The sequence below is a fragment of the Vombatus ursinus genome, unplaced genomic scaffold, assembly GCF_900497805.2.
Source record: "Vombatus ursinus unplaced genomic scaffold, bare-nosed wombat genome assembly UNPS02014789.1, whole genome shotgun sequence".
NCBI classification, from domain to species: domain Eukaryota; kingdom Metazoa; phylum Chordata; class Mammalia; order Diprotodontia; family Vombatidae; genus Vombatus; species Vombatus ursinus.
The window spans coordinates 10662921-10680268 of NW_020954567.1; the positions used below are offsets into that span (position 1 = coordinate 10662921).

The window sequence follows — 17348 nt, forward strand, 5'->3', positions numbered from 1 at the left end:
TTTGCCTAAAGAGAGAACAAAAAATTTAGCAGTTGAATATCTACTTAGGACCATAAGACTCTTCTACAGCTGGAGCAAAAGACAAATCAATCAATTATCATTTATTAAGTATTAAGCACTTCCCATGAGCCAGGCCCTGGCCTCAGTGCTGGAGATACAAAAAAAATGGTAAAAACACAGTCCTTATTTATTTCCAAGGAGCTTAAGTTATAATGGGGAGATACCATGTAAATAATAAGGTAAATGCAATTATATACAAAGAATACATAGAAGGGACATATATTACAGAGATATGTGGGTGGAGTTGTTGCAATGACGAAAAGGGTTTCCAGTGTTTTCATTTGGGGAGGGTCCATGGCAGTGGCCATTTCAAACTTTTTATTTGACCCAAAACAATTAATTTGGAGGAGAAGAAGAGTGGAGTCAAAAGAGCACTAGACTTGTATCACAAGACCTGGATTTGAGTGTGAAGCCCACCATGCTTGTGCTTGGGTAAATCATTTAACCTCTGAACCTTGGTGTCCTCATCTATAAAATGGAAATAATGACACTCTCTCAAAGTATTCCTGTCAGGATCAAATGAAACACTGTTTGTAAAGTGGATTTTTATTAAACAAAAAAGTGCTCTTTAACTATAAAGTATTACCATTAACTCAATTGCCTATAATAACTCTGTACTGTTTTCCTTCAACACTCTCTCCTTTGGGGAGCTCTTCAACTCCCTCCCATGGACTCAATCATCTCTATGTAGATAATACCTAAGTTGATAGCTATCCCTAATGTCTACCTAACCTCAAGTCCCACATTACCAACTGCATGCTAGACATCTTCACTCACAGGTCCCACAGGCACCTCAAATTCAACATGTCCAAAACAAAACTCTTTCTCCCAGACCCAATTTTTTTCTAAATCTTCCCTATTTCTGTCTGCTGGGGATGATCATTTTTCCGGTCACACAAATTCACAACATAAGCATTAAGCCTTGATCCTCTCTTTTCTCCCCAACCCCACATCCAATCAAGTGCCAAATCATGTGAAATCTGCCTCCAAATTTTTGTGTCCATGCCCTTTCACTCACGAGGATAGTGATATGGGAAAAAACATTCAAAACATAGAATATTAACTTAACATCGTGTTCAATAAACTAGAAAACATAAATTACTTAGGAAAGAAGCCACTATTTGATTTAAAACAAAAAAAAAAATTGCTGGTAAAGCTGGTAAGTAGTATGGCAGAAATTAAGCTCAGATCAACATCATATGCTATATTCCACAATAAATTTAAAATGGATATGTGACCTTAATATTAAAGATCATACCATAAAAACATTTAGAAAAAAAGCAGACCATCTATTTTTCACAGCTATGGGCAGAAGACATATTCTTAACCAAAAAAAGGATAGAGTCAATAATAAAAAATATATAATTTTGATTAAATGAAACTGAAAAACTTTTGCACAAACGAAAGTAATGCATTTCACATAAGAAGGAAAGCAGTCAAATAAGAAAAACATCTTTGTATCAAATTTCTCAGACAAAAGATTGGTATCCAAGATATATAGACAACTAATACACATATGCATGCAAGTATGTATATGAATATATGAGTGTTTACAATACATACACACATATATGACCAAAAGTAATTTTCCAAGAGATAAGTGGTATTCTCAAAATAAGAACTGCAAATTATTAACAACTATATGAAAGAATGTCCCAATTCACTACTAACAATAAGAGAAATGCAAATCAAAACAACCTTGAGATTTTTACCTTATACCCAACAAACTGACAAAGATAACAAAAGATGGGAATAGTCAGTCAGTACTGGAGAAGATGTAGGAAGATGGGCACACTAGTGAACTGTTGGTGGAGCTATAAACCAATTCAACTATTCTGGAAAGCAATTTGGAATTATGCAAATAAGATTGCTAAGACATTCACACCATCTTGACCCAGAGATTCCTCTACTAGGCTTACACCACAAAGAAGTCATTTGCTAAGAAGAAAGCACCTACATACACTAAAATATTTACAGCAGCACTTTTATGTGGTCACATAGAATTAGTTGCTCATCAGTTGGAGAATGGCTAAACAAACACAAAACAAACATTACATGAATATAATGGAATATTACTACACTGTAAGAAATTATGAATATAATGAATACAGAAAAGCACAGACTTACATGTTCTGATGCAGAGTGAAGTAAGCAGAGTCAAGAAAATGATATTCACACAACATACCCAATATTACACAAAATAATATACAGTACACAATAACCTCTACTACATAAATGGAAAGAACTACAAAACAATCAAAAATGAATATCGCAAAATTACAAAGAACAAGCATGGCCCCAAAGAGGAGATGAGAACATGCATGGGAGCATAATATTAAATATATTTTCTGACTCTTTCTATGTATTGGTCAATTTTGCTGATTTTTTTTTTCTCTTAAGACTTTTTTTGGTGATATAGGATGGCTCTCTGGGAACAGAAGGGGAGGAGATACTGGAAGAAGCTGTATTGATGTAAAAAAAATCAATTAAAAATTATTTTCAAGAATATTAACAGAATATTAACTATGCCTGGAAGGGCCCTTAGAGACAACCCAATCATCTCATTTCATAAATGAGGAAGATGAAGCTCAGAGAGAATAATTTATCCAAAGTCACAGAACTACCTAGTGAAGAGAAATAATTGACTAAAAAAAGAGACTTTAAATTATAAATCCAATATCCTGTTAATGCAATTCTAAAAGGGGGAACTAAGATCTCAGATTTTTAAAACAATAATGTTTAAAATATCCAAGAAAGTTCTTAAGATGACTGCCTCATCATGGTATGGAAGTAGATCTGGGTTCTCAAATGCTGTGCCAGTACAGTGTAAGCTCTAGTAAGATCTTTCAAGTAGAAAAGCACTGAGTATAGACCCTAGTCCAAGAATTAGCCTATCTAAATTTGGGAAGGCTTAATCACCAGAAGGTTGGCAATCAGATAAAGACTTAGATGTAGCCTGTGTGCAGTTATACCAACAGAAGGAATAACCATACCAATGAAATCATGGGATCTTTGATGTTCTAAAATACTGCTTAAAAGCAGACCTTTAACATATCTGTCTGAAAAAATAATTTGTTTAACCTAGTGATCTTTAAAAAAAAGAAAATCACACACCTGGAATTTAATTTTTTCAACTCTGGTAAAATGATAATCAGACATAACTTTGTGAAAGTACTATTGATTAGGTTCTTATAACACAAGGATGATTTCAAGTTTACATGGATTCATCATAAACAAATCTACATAATTTCATGGATGAGTATTGCAGGAACTTACTGCCTAATTTTGTCATTCCGAGGTCCAAATTTTGGTCCAGATGGGCCCCTTCTGAAATCAAAGTAAAGAGCAGACATTAACAATTATTAGTATTTTAGAAGACATGACCTATAAACAAAAGCCTTAGTTTAAGTATAGCTAAGTCATTTCATGTAGTGAAATAGCATTTTACTGGTACATCTGAAGTTATACCATATTTAATTTATTCTTGCACTTCATTCATATTCATTGCTAACCCAATCTTAGACAATTCATATTAATGTTATCATTTCTAGGGAATTAGATGCACATAATTATCATTAATTATTCACTGATGCTTCTAGTAAATGAATTTCAAAACATCACAAGGAATAAATCATAGAATATCAGTAACTGTAAAAAAGATTAGCTGAGCAACCAAAAATATGCCCCTGGAAAAGAAAAATTCACCACTCATTTTTTTCAGTCAAAAAACGCTGGATGGCAGAACTGTGTAAAGAAATAATTCCTTCCAAAGATTAAAAATTTCAAAATATGTTATATTTGATTACTAGTCGGCATGAAATTTACATGACAGTATGGGAGATACAAATATGGCAACACTTTTCAAGTTATCTCTTTAATACACTCATAATGTATTTCATCTTAACTACTTCTTAACACTGTTCTAGATATTACAAGTAAACATGGCAAATTCTAGTGAATATGTGAGATAGGACAGGTACTAAAAGGCTAAAAATACAGCCAAGAGCTCACCTTCATATACCAACGTGATCTGTACTACTGACAAAAAAAAAATCAGATACAGCTTGGTGATGTTCATTGTACATACCTATATAACCTCAAAAAACATCCTCCATAGTGCCTTATCCATTTCCCTCAAACTTAGACACACCAGAACTATCTTTCTTTAAATCTCCTAGTAAGGCTTCTCTAAACCACGCACTCCTTCCCAAAACAGTCTCCTCAATACAGAGACTTTCAGAAGATTGTAGAATGAGAGTTGTGAGGATGCAAAGATCTTCATATCTCTCTCAAAAATAACTGAAGCAACAACAAGAAGCAAAACTGCTAAAAATCCATACAAGAATATCTGAATATCCCCAAAATGAGTGAATCAAAGAGTTCCAAAATAATACAAACAAGTTGCTCATTAATTGAAATAAAGGTCTTAAAGCACTAGAAGCAATGAATCTGGAAAAAGAAAACAATACACAATAATCTCAAGATCCTGAAATGGATATCACATTTAAGGAAGAATTAACATTGGCAAAAAATTACATGTGGAAATAAAAATGTATAGCAATTTTTTTTAAATTTTGGGAGGAACTGATGCTAGAATCAAATGGTTCTAAAGATCAGAAGGAAATAATTTTAAAAGTTACTGATATGGAGAACAGAATAGAAAATTTGAAAGTATCAATTGATAAAATCATGAATGAATTGCAAAATGTTAACCTTCATAAAAACCAAATGTTTTAAACCTAAGCCTACTCCCAAAAAAGGGGCAACTGAAAAGTACAATGGTAAAAAAAAAGTTCCTGAAGGTGAGATTAGCAAAACTAAAAGAAGTAACTAGAATGTACTAAAATTAAACAATATCAGTTTGCCAATTACCCCCAAAATGGGATGGAACAAATTTCATTTCTACATAGCAAGAGACTTACAAAATACTTACAGGAAAAAATCCTCTTCTTCATCTGAATCTTCTTCCAAAAGATTTCTCTGCAAAATAAAGCATTTTACAAAATAACAGATGTAATACAATTATCTTTCTAGAAAATACAACTTTATTCTTTAGCCTTCAAACTTTAATATGTCATGTATCACACATGAGTCTAAAACTTAGTTTAATTCTCCTATAACTACCTGCACTGAATTTAAAAAAAAAAATAAATATGACCTTATTAAGAAAGTAGATTTTAAAATATTTCTTTGCCAACAAGATTCATTTTTAAATGCTTGCTTGATTTCTATTATCAAGTATTACTTATATGCCAGTATCATTTCTGAAGACTTTATAGAAAAGCCTTCTCTCTAATTATTTGGCTAACACACTAGTTTGATACGTTCCAGGAAATAAATTTTCTTCCCTTTTTTAGAACTCCTCTTTTGGAATTGCCTTTACAGCCTTCAATACATCTTTTAGAAAGAAGATCCTGAATGTTGAAAAACTTTTATCCTTTCAAGGTTCATCTGATATTTAGAAACAGCCAAGTTTTCTGAGACAAAATCCAGTGAATATGATGTATGAGCAAGTTGCACTTTTTTTCTTTTTTTAATGTCAAACAAGGTATGACCATAAAAATCACAAATCTGATTTTTTAGTTCCCTAAACTTGCAAAGATAATGTTCCAAGTGAAGAGTTCACATGTTTTCTGAAGTGTGGGAGGAAGCAATATTAGAATAAGTGTATAGCCTCAAAAGATAATCTCTTTAAGGGACAACACTCTTTTTCATACAAGTTTCTGGTATATTTGATTTTTTAAAATGAGTCAACACTTTTAAGTCATACTTCAAACAAAGAAATGACTTTTTTTTAAAATGCAACTGTTAGACTATTTTCTTGGAATGATGTATATGTCACTTAGTGGTTGTGTGACTTAAAAGTTTATATCTGGACCCAGAATTAAAAAAAAAACCAAAAACATACAATTTAAGAGGTCACCCTGATGTAGAGTTTGGGATCACCAGCCTTTGCCCTTAACAGTAGATAAATTAAGAGTTTAAATGATAAAAACAGCAAGTTGGGCATGCACACACTAAATGCTTCATTTTAATGTTTACTGGATAACAAAAATCACAAGGGAAGGACAAGTTTTGCTTTGTTGAGCTAAAATCTTTGCATGATAAGGACTTCAATCAGCCAGCTGGATCAATAAAAAGAGATAAATGAATGCCTTCATTTCCTCAGTAGGAATTTAAGTGCCTGCTAAAAAGGTAATCTACTTAACAATCCATTTCAAAATGTCTACTTTTAAAATGCTTCATGATTTCCTGATATAAGTGCAATTTTCATGTACTGTTCTCAAAATAGACTAGTAATTTAGGTATTACATAAGCTGCTTTTAAAATTAGGTAATTATATATCTTTTAAAAAAACTAAAAAAGAATCTGTCAGTATGAAATTATGATACATTATGATGGTAGCATCTCAGTTAAGGAATTCATTGCTCTTGGTAACAATCTCTCTACATACATACTTTGTTATCTTATTGCTATGTACACCAATAATAGATAAGAAATTAATTAGTACAGTCAAATACTTTTAATTTTGCTCCCTAGAGCAAATGACTTAGAAAATAATAATAACAACTACTATTTTGATTTACTATTTTTAAAAGCTTCTTGCAAAGAACTTACCCTTTCACTTTTCACAGAACCAGTGACATCATCATCATTTAGGTGGCGTTTGAATTTAGGAGGCATCTTTATTACTCAAAAAGTTTTTTTCCTTTTCCCAACTTTAAGAGGCAGATATATTCCACCTTAAAGAGAAAAATCATTGGGTATTGATTAGTTCAACTGATGTGAAACTTTTAACTGCATCACAGATTTGATAGAGTAAAATGTGAAAGGTTTAACTTTTGTAAGACTAAAATGTGAAAGGTTTAACCTTCGTAAGACATTTTAACATTCGCTCAATTCTTCCCTTGTCTACACTTGAACACAATCTTGTGAATAATTTTTAAGTTATTCAGCTTTCAAAAATTATCTGGTTCTCTCAGACTACACTTAATCCCAAACCCATATTCACCACCTCTCTGTCCCTCCATCTTAATTCTATTGTTTCTCTAAAGCAAAACACTATCACTAAACAAAGATCATCAAATTTGAAAGTTGAATGGGACCTTAGAGATCGGAACACAAGGCCCAGCATTATTACATATCTCCATCAGGGGTTCATTCTTGATGCAAAGTGAGTCTCTTTTCTGACATGGAACCCTTTAACAATCTCATAAAGCCTTTTTCAGAATCCTGTGGAAACTCTGACTGAAGAGATACATATATACATACACACACATATATGTGTGTGTGAGTGTGTGTATAAATCCAGCACAAAAGAAAAGACCAGGCAGCATAGGAAGAGAAAGGCCAGAAGCTACAAGCACAAACAACAACATGGGGTGAGGGCTTGGGAAAGGGCTGGTCCATGTCTGGAGTTGTGCAAAATCCAGGAATTCCCGAAAAAAATGTGAGATTAAGTCTTGGACACCACAGTAAGAATGGGGCCTTCCCACATTGTTCAAGGGTACAAGAGGAATCAGAGTATGACATTAGCACAAAATCCCAATCTAAAAGCGAAGGCTGAAGTTATGATTAATCAGAAGAAAATGCTGAGCAAAATGAAGAAGTCCTATGGACTGAAGGAGAAGAGAGCAACTTCACGAGTCCAAGGACAGCCTCAGACAAAAGACATTCCCAGTCAAAAGGAGGATAAGAGGACCTCAAAAATATGAAACATGATACAAAATAAAATGTTAAAGAAAACAACAGTTAGGTAAAAGAGAATTAATACCTTAGAAAAGATGATGAAGAACTGAACTCACTATATGTTAGAAGGGGGCAACCAGAAAACTTGGCCCCAAGACGAAAAGAAATAATGCAATATAATCAAAAGACTGAAATAAGAGAATAAAATGTGATGATGGTGGTGGTGGTGATAGTGGTGATAGTAGTAGTAGTAGTAGTAGTAGAAGAAGAAGAAGCAGAAGAAAATAGCTAACATATACAGTACTTTCAGTTTTGCAAAGCATTTCATAAATATTTTCTCATTTGATCCTCACAAAAACCCTGGGAAGTAGGTTATTTTCCTGAAAATTGAGGCAGAAAGAAATTAAGTGATTTGTCCTAGTTACAAACTACCTAAGGCAGGATTCAAACTCAGGCCTTCCTGAGTAGATGGAGCCCAGGGCTGTATCCACTATTCTACCATTTCTGTGTCACCTTCAGAGTTAGCAAACCCCCCCCCCCCCCCCCCCCGCTTCACCCTTAGGGGATGACTCCCCCCACAGTCAACTCAGTCAACTCAGTCACTTCTGAGTTCCTGCCTACAATTCACTCTTTATTCCTGGCTCACTCTTCAATCTGCTTGACCTCTATACTGGCTTTCTAGACCCCTGGGGATGACTCCACCCTCATGGCCAACTCAATGATGAGTGAATCCCTTCCTGAATCCTCCACAGCCAGAAAAAGCCCAGATATGCAGGTTTTATTCTCTTCAACTCACTCTCCATTTTGCTCTACCTCCCTGAACTGGTACCTTCTGCCTTCCCACTTCCCCACCCGATTTCCAATTCCCTATTAAGGCTGTGTTACATAATGAGAATGTAAGTTCTTTGAGAGCAGGAAATGTCTTGTTTTCATATTCTGAGCACTTAGCACACTACCAGACACACAGTAAGCCTAAGTGCTTAAGAAACGTTTTTAAATGACCTAGGAGAAAGGATCAAGGAGAAATAATCAAATAATCATCAGGCTCCCTGAAAATTATGACTTGAAACCCAAAAATGAAAACTCCCAGAACAATGGAGCGAAAATCCAAAGCTTCCAGGTCAAAAAAAAAATGACAAGTAGCATAAAAGAAAAAATTCCAGTCCCCAAGAGTCAAGAGTCAGGATCACAGCAGCTGTCATTATAAAGGAGAAGGCAACTTGGAATTCAATATTGCAAAACACAAAAGATATATATAGGCTTACAACAAAGAAAAACCTATTTGGCAAAACTGGGTATAAATCCTACAAGGGAAGACTTCCAATCATTCCTGATGAAAAGGCTAGAACTAAGAGGAAACTTTGAAATGCAAACACTGGATCAACGGAAACATCAAAAGGAAAATTCATCTGATCACTTCCAAGGTACATGATTATAAATTGTTTACATTCTAATAGAGAAAAAAGAAATGTGTCCTTTCACAATTCTAATGTCTTTTATTGACATAATGAAAGGTAAATAGACAGGCAGAACCTGGAGGTAGTTCTGTTCTGTTTTGATGATCTTAGAAGTAGGAAATAGGAGGAATAGGGAAATATACTGAGGAGAAAAGGAGGGAAAGGAACTTACTATCTCACATAATAGGGGTATGTGAAATGAGCACTATAAAAACATGGAGAAAAGGACGAGAGGTACAGGTGTCACATGAACTTCACTTTCTTCTGAACCATACAAAGGCTGAACATATACACACAAAGAACATTAAGTTCAACAGTGAAATTAGGAAAGAAGAGAGACAGCATGATGTTGGGGGGAGGGGAGGTCATGAAGAAAACAAATTTCAACAATGGAAGGTGGAGGGAGAAGAGGGGATTTAAAGTAAAGAAAGAGTAAAAACCTGTGATCACAAGGCAAGGGGAAGAGAAGGGCAATGGAGTAAAAACAACTGAAATTATAGATCACCAATGTTAAATATGTTCTTTCACCTTCTTCTTTGAAAAGAGGGAAGTAAGATAAAGACAGGAAAAAGAACAAAGGGACAAGATAGAGGGAAATACACAATTAACAATCAAACCTATGAAGATGAATGGGATAACTTCACCCATAAAATAGAAGACAGCAATATGGATTAGAAAGCAGAATCCAATGATATATCATTTACAAAAAACACTTGAAACACAAATTTCATGAAGACTTCAAAATAAAATCCTAGGAAAATTTTAAAAAATCAGGAGAAGCAATCATTAATTTCAAACAAGTAAAAATGGGATAAAAAGCAACATGCAGGAAACTACATTATGCGTAAAGGAACCATAGATAAAAAATCAATACTTAATACATATGCACCAAATGGCATAGTTTCTAAATCTTTAAAAGTTAATCAAATTTCAGGGAAAAATTGGGAAACAGTGTACTCTTTTTTCACTATCATTTGATAGTGAAATGTCCTCTCTCAAGATCTAGACAATTCTAATAAAAAGGTAAAAAAGAAAACAAGAACCTGAATAAAACTTCAAAAGAGTTTGAGATGATAAGTCTCTGGCCAAAACTCTTTGGTATCAGTTTAAAAAAAAAAGGGCACAGTTAATCAGTGGAACAGATTAGATGCAAATCTAATATATTTAGCAAATCAACATATTTAGCATTGTGTTTAATAAAATCAACAATCCCAACCACTAAGGCAAGGATTCACTATTTGACTAAAACTGTTGGGAAAACTGGAAAGGAGTTTCACAGAAACCAGAGAGAGACCAACACCTCACACAATATATTAGGATAAGCTCCAAATAGATGTATAACTTAGAGATAAAGGGCCCTTTTATAGCAAAGCAGAGGTATAAGGAAAAGATTTCCTTTTAGCTCTACAGATGGGGAAGGGTTTTGTGATCAAATAAGGGATAGAGAGGATCACAGAAGATAAAATGATTTTGATTATATAAAATTTAAAATTTGTGGAACAAACTCAAATACACTTAGAATTAAAGGGAAGAAATTAGCAAAGAAAATCATCTTTGCAGCAACTTTCTCTGATAAAGGTCTCATAACCAATATATATAAGGACCTAATTCAACTTTGTAAGAACAAGGCATTCCCTAACAGATAAATGGCTAAAGACTGTGAAACAAGCTGTCAAAGGAAGAACTTCAGTCTATCAATGACCATGTGAAAAATGCTCCAAATCACTAATTAAATAATGATAATAATAATAGATAACATTTATATCAAACTTACTAAACACTAGGCACTGCTAAGTGCTTTACTAGTATTATCTCATTTGAACCTCACAACCACCCTGGGAAGTAGGTGCTATTATTATCCCCATTTTACAGATAAAGAAACTGACAGCAAACAGAGATTAAGGAACTTGCCTAGGATCACACAGCAAGTAAGTGTACTAGATCAAATTTGAATTTAGGTCTTCCTGACTGCAGGCCCAGAGCTCTATCTGATGTGGCCCCACAAAGGAAAAATCCTGGACTTTCCCACAAGGTCAAATCTCTGGCGTTCCCCTGAGACTATAATCCCATCAACTGGCCTTTCACTGTGGACCTCCCTATGGCCCCAGGCCATTTCTCCATTCTCCCTTGGCCTGTGGTCCAGGTCCCTGGAATTCTATTACCTCATAGACTACTTGGCCACTCCTAGATCCCTCCCATAGTCCTTCTGTATATAAGTTCCATCTAGTCTCCATTAAGAGGCTTAGATTCTTAAAATCTAGCCACTGCTTACCCAGGTTTCAGACTCCTTAAGAGTCTGTCCAATATGATGGATGTTCTAATAAACCTTGTCTTTGGCTGAAAGAAGGTTTGGGTTGAATTCTTTCAGGCAGGACCCACATGTTGTGATTTAGGGGTCCCAGGACCCCTGTATCCCTAAACCGCATCATTTCTACTGCCCCCACCTAGCTGCCCAATACAATTCAAATTAAAGTAACCTTACATTAATCAGATTAGCAAAAATGACAAAATTAAAAATGGCAGTTGATAGAAGGACAGTGGGAAAATAGGAACAATAATTCATGGCTGGCGAAGCTATGAATTGCTCAAGGTATTCTGGGAAATGACTTGGATTTATGACCAAAAAGTTACAAAATTGTGCATACCCTTTGACCCAGAGATACAACTAATCTTAGGCCACAAAGAGATCAAATGAATAGGAAAAGGACCTATATGGGTATGTATGTATACATACATCAATATATCAGTTCTTTTTGTTGTAGCAAAAAAAAACGTCCATCAGTTGGGCAATAACTGAACAAATTACAGTATGTTAATATAATGGAATACTATTGTGTTATAAGAAACAATAAGTTTCAGAGGAACCTGGGAAGATCACATGAACCTGTCAAACAGGACCTGTCAAACAATTTATATAATAACAAAAACATTATAAAGACAAATTTTGAAGGACCTGAAAATTCCAATCAAAACAATAACTAACTCCAGAGGGCTGATAATGAACATGCTACCCACATTCTGACAGGAAACAGACTCAAGGTAAATCTTTCAGACACAGAATACTAAGACATGCATTATCTATTACAGCCAAAGTAGGAATTTGTCTTGCTTGACTACGCCTGCAAAGATAGGTTTTGGTTTTGGTTTCCAATTGTGGGTTTTCAACAGTGGACCTTGAGAGAAGGTCCTCAAAATGAAAAGAAAGAAGATCACTGAAGCATTTTTTTAAAAAAATATATAGAAAAGAACAGATTGAAGGCCAGTAAGACTCATAGACATGTAAGGATGGCTTTGAAAGTTACATTTTTAATTTAATTTATATTTAAAAGAAGTTGTACATAATAAGAGATTTATTGTTACCTTCACAATTCTCATTGTCTGTTCTGCTTTTAAATGGAAATATCCATTTCATTTGGTGTTTGTTAAGTTCAGAATTTTTAAAAAAAATTTAAATACTTAAAAAAATCAAACTTGTGGTTAAGTAATTAACTTTGAATGATCTAGAGAATCTTTCCCTGGAAAGAGAGGCAGGAGTGTGATATATTAGAAATAGCACTAGATTTAGACTGAGAAGACCTGGATATGAATGTTGTCACTGACACTTATTAGCTGTATATGACTCCCTTAACCTCAATTCAACAAACATTATTTAAAGTGTCAGACATTGTGCTAAGCGCTGGGGACAGTATTTGTATGTAAGTGAAAGCATTTTGTAAACTGCAAAACTTTGTAAGGTATCATGTGCAACAAAGCTGTGAATTATCGTAGGTTGAGGCTGACATGGGTTTGATTATAAATTATAAAGAAAAACAACAGACTATTAGAAAATCACAAAGTTTAGTCTATTCTATGTACATGCATTTTAAAATAAAAATTCCCAGGACTTCACTCCCACAAAAGGATCTTCTGTATGAATAAGCAATCCATAGAAGTCAGAAGAGGATATGAATCAGGTTACATTCAAAGCTCTCAAATGTAAATCTGACTTAAAAATGGAACTGATTAAAACATTTTAATCAAAGGCTGGGAGTTGGTTCAGGTTAAAAAAGATTCAAAAACGTAAATTTCCAGAACTGTTAATCAGTCTCCCAGTGATTCCATCTAATCCCCAAGTCACTCCTTAAATGAATATAATTAGTATGGGACTGACAAGGAAGAGTCAAGAGTTCTACTGAATGACCTAAATGTCCTGCATCATCAATTAAATCACCACCACTTATCTCTGACTCACAGAGGGATTTAAGCTCGTTTTTTGTTTGTCTAGATTAGGAGACTCTTCTATTTCGTTTATCGTAGTGTTCATGTGATTCCCAAGATTATGTGCCAATGTAACTAGGAAACACTGAATATACCAACACCTTCAGGCTTCCCATTTTTTCACAGCCACAATACCTCCCAAAAGCACCATAAAATCCAACTATTATTACCATAAATTACATCAAAGCTCCTGGGGCAAAGATGAGAGCAGGATTAGGCAAGGTAGGCTTATGCAGGGAAGAGTAACAAAGGATACTAGTCAAACTGGCCTTCTCTCCATTCCAAAGAGACAACGCTTCATTTCCCATCTCTGTGCCTTTGCAGTAGCCATCCACCAGGCCTGGAATGCATTCCTTTTCTTCCCCCCACCTCATAGAATCCCTGGCCTTTTAAAGATTCATTCCAGCTCCACCTTCTACATGAAGCCTATTCTAGATCCTCCCAAATGCAGTACCCTCCTTCCTTAACTACCTTGTGTTTATTCTGTATATGCATATATATATACATATACATATGTGTGTGTACTTATTGTGTCCTTGGTTAGAATGTAAGCTACTTTAGCATTGGGATCATTTCATTCTTTGTATTTAAATCTCTGGCACCTAACAGTTTCTGGTACACAGGGGGTACTTAATAAATGCTTGATTGACTGGTGGACTGCTTAACCCAACATAAAGGGAAGTGGTTAAAAGGAACCAGTTCCATTAGTTTAAATGTTTAATGCTAAGGGGACCTAATGAGGGAAATGATCTTTCATAAAACATTTGGCCTGGGAACACAATGTTATGGGGAAAATCCCTGCAGCATTCTCATTTCTCTTTGCTTACTTGAGACATAAATAATAAGTAAATAGAAATATATACAAGTAAATAGAAAATACATACAAAATAAATACAAGGGGATACACTAACAGCTGGGATGAGGCGAGGGGTAGGTAAAGGTCAAAGGCTAGAGGTAGCCCTTGAGCAGAAAGTGGAAGAAACACAGAGATTTTGAGAGGTAGAGAAAGGGGGCAGGAAAAGGAAGAAGTAGACAGGGTGTAGTTTATTCCAGGGAGGATGGAATTCATTTAACCTGTACAAAAGCAGAGCCTGATGGAATTTGGGAGATGAGAAACAGAAAGTAGGCCAGTATGGTTGAAAGGTAAGGCAGTCAGTTCTGCTACTTAACCACATTTTGGCAAGTCAATCCCCTGGTCTCAGTTTCCTCATCCCTAAAATGAAAGTACTGGTTTAGAAAGGCACTGAGTTCCCTCCTAGCACCAAATTTATAATTCTATGCCATCTTCCCTGGGCTAAATATATTTTCATCCAACTTGTAATTTGTGTCATTAGCATATCACTTCTTTTTGGACAAATGAATATAGATTTAAAAATCTGGTATCTGAAGACTTCTTCAAAGGGCAGGATGGAAGAGGGGGGACTATTAGGTAAGGCTTACCAATTTATAAACATCCAACTTGTCATTGTACCTTAAATATGACAAAGAACCAGGTTACTATTCATTATGACCCCCAAAATTCCAACACAACCCCTTAACCCTGTAACATTTTTATAAAATCTGACTCTTAATGAGCTAGATTAGAGGGCCCATCAGGGTATTGTACAAAGAACATTAGATAAGTAGTCAGACAGCCTGGGTTCAGACTCTGCCTCTGCCCTTCATCTCTTTGAGCCTTAACTTCCTCATCTGTAAAATAAGGAGGTGGGAATTGACCAGCTCTAATGTCCCTACAGTCTCTAAATTCTCCTCTAGGATAAGAGCTTGTATAAAATTACACTCTTTCTTCTTCTTCCTTTTTTTTTTTTTTTTTTGATGAGGCAGTTGGGGTTAAGTGACTTGCCCAGGGTCACACAGCCAGTAAGTGTTATGCGTCTGAGGCCTGATTTGACCTCAGGTCCTCTTGAATCCAGGGCTGGTGCTCTATCCACTGCAACACTTAGCTTGCCCCCAGTCTTTCTTCTTTCTCTTCCTTTAAGATCTTTAGTTTCCGGTTCACAGAAATGCAGTCAAGGGGAAAAAAAAGATAGATGAGTTATTTCCAAAGCCAGTCACTGGTGACACATTCATACCAAAGAGTAAGGTTGAATAAGGGCTGGCCCACAATGCCTAAGGCAAGCAACACAGCACAGTGGAATCATTGGGTTGGAATCAGCAAGATCCCATCAAATTCTGCCTGAGACATTTACTTTGCCTGCAGACCCTGGGCAAATCACTTAACTTCTTTCAGACGGGTAACCTTATCTGTAAAATAAGGACAATAAGAGCACCTATCTTGGTGACTCTTGAATGAGATGTCAGCAGTAGAGCACTTTGCAAAACTTAAAATCGCTATAAATGCTGGCTATTAATCTTCCACAGCAGTCAATAAGATAGATATGGTGGCTTCAGAATCACCGTATGATGGAACTTCCTCTATTCCTGGCAACTTGGAGAGTTGCCTGGAGCACCCACAGCCAGTAGTCAATCAGTCCGACAGGCAACAAACATTTAAGTACTTACTATGTGCGCACTGTGCTAAGCGCCGAGGCAAAAGAAGCTCATTGTCTAGTGGGGGCGACAACATGCAAACAACTACGTACAAACAAACTACGGACAGGAAAAACTGTAAATAATCAGAGTGACAGAATTCTTTAGTTCTTAGCAATAATTTTGGTTAAAAGTTACGTAGTGTTTGCAAAGAGCTTTACTGGCATCGTGTGTCCCAAAAGTCTTAATGCAGCTGAAAACTACTAAAGCTTAAATACTTCTTTTGTGGTATATCATTTGTTTTACTTAATCGGAACTAATAGGGATTGGGAAGGGCTTCCTGTAGAAGATGGGATTTTGGATGGGACTCGAACCCAAGTCTGCCCTGGCTCCAGCGCTCTCCCCGCGTCGCCAGGCTGCCTCAGTCATTACCAGCCCATTTCATGCCCCCAAAAGATGCTTTCACTTCAAGCAGGGCTGCGACCGCACTCGTACCCTCTCTTCCCTCCCCAGCCAAGCCCCCGCCCCCCGCGGACGTCCCTCCCATGCTCCCCTCTCCCCAAGCCCTCCGGGCTGCCCGATCGCGGCCCCCGCACCCGCCCCTGCCTCCGCCCTCAGCCCGCTCCGGCTCCCTCCCACCCCGGGGCCGGAGGACGGCCGGCGAGCACTGGCCGCACTGGCCGTTGGGGCCGGCGGCTATTCCGTGCGCAGTGACCCTTCCGACCCCGCCACCAGCGGATCCAGACTGGGGCTCCGCCGCTACCTGGGCGTCCGCCGGGAGGCTTCCGCTCGCCCCTCGGAACTAGGCCGGGCCGGGCCGGGCCCGAGCGGGCTGGGCTGGGCCGGGGGAGGGAAGGGGAGGAAGGAGGAAGTAAGGAGGAAGGGGAGGAGGGGGAGGGGGAAATGCCCGCGGGCGCGGACCCAGCGTCAGCCGCTCGGCTCCTCCGCCGCCCGCTCGGACCAGCAAGCATCCAGGCGCTCGGCGCTCGCCGCTCCACTGCAGCGCAGGCTGGAGGGGGGGGCGGGGGGGAGGGGCTGCTGCGGCGCAGGCGGCCGCGATCGCCGAGTGCATCGATGACCCCCGAGTAGGCGGAGGGAGGCAGCGGGAGCTGGGGCTCTGCGGCTTCGCCTGCAGCCGCTTCGATGCCCAGGCTGGGGAGCTGAGCCCTGGCGGGGCACACGGCCTCACTAGAGGCTGGCTGAGACGTGGTGGTCCCTGCGACTCCACCCTCTCTCCCCTCCGTGCACACACTCTCTCCACTTATCTGCTCGTGGGGGTCATTGGGGGGGGGCTGCAGTTTGTGGGAGATAAGCCATCTGGAAACACCTGTCCGCAGGAGGATGTCCATCAGGGTCAGACAGAGGACGGTGCCCTCCTCCCCGCATCCCCATCGGGTGCTTGTGAACGATTGGGGA

At 37.5% G+C, this 17348-nt stretch overlaps 1 protein-coding gene across 4 annotated transcripts in view; it reads right to left on the reverse strand.

The window, feature by feature from the left end:
• VAMP4 (vesicle associated membrane protein 4) overlaps positions 1–16875 on the reverse strand; it is a 36798-nt gene extending 19923 nt beyond the window's left edge. The window contains exons 1-5 of one of the 4 annotated variants that reach the window (XM_027868514.1): positions 16696–16723; positions 14904–14934; positions 6679–6803; positions 4994–5040; positions 3337–3387 (exon numbers count right to left, since the gene is read on the reverse strand). In XM_027868514.1, the coding sequence (XP_027724315.1) occupies positions 3337–3387; positions 4994–5040; positions 6679–6744 (164 nt within the window). In that variant the 5' untranslated portion in view covers positions 6745–6803; positions 14904–14934; positions 16696–16723. Of the gene's footprint in view, positions 1–3336; positions 3388–4993; positions 5041–6678; positions 6804–14903; positions 14935–15306; positions 15348–16695 lie in introns of those variants that run through there. The other 3 variants (XM_027868516.1, XM_027868513.1, XM_027868515.1) reach the window with 3 other exon arrangements.
• Positions 16876–17348: the final 473 nt, after the last annotated feature.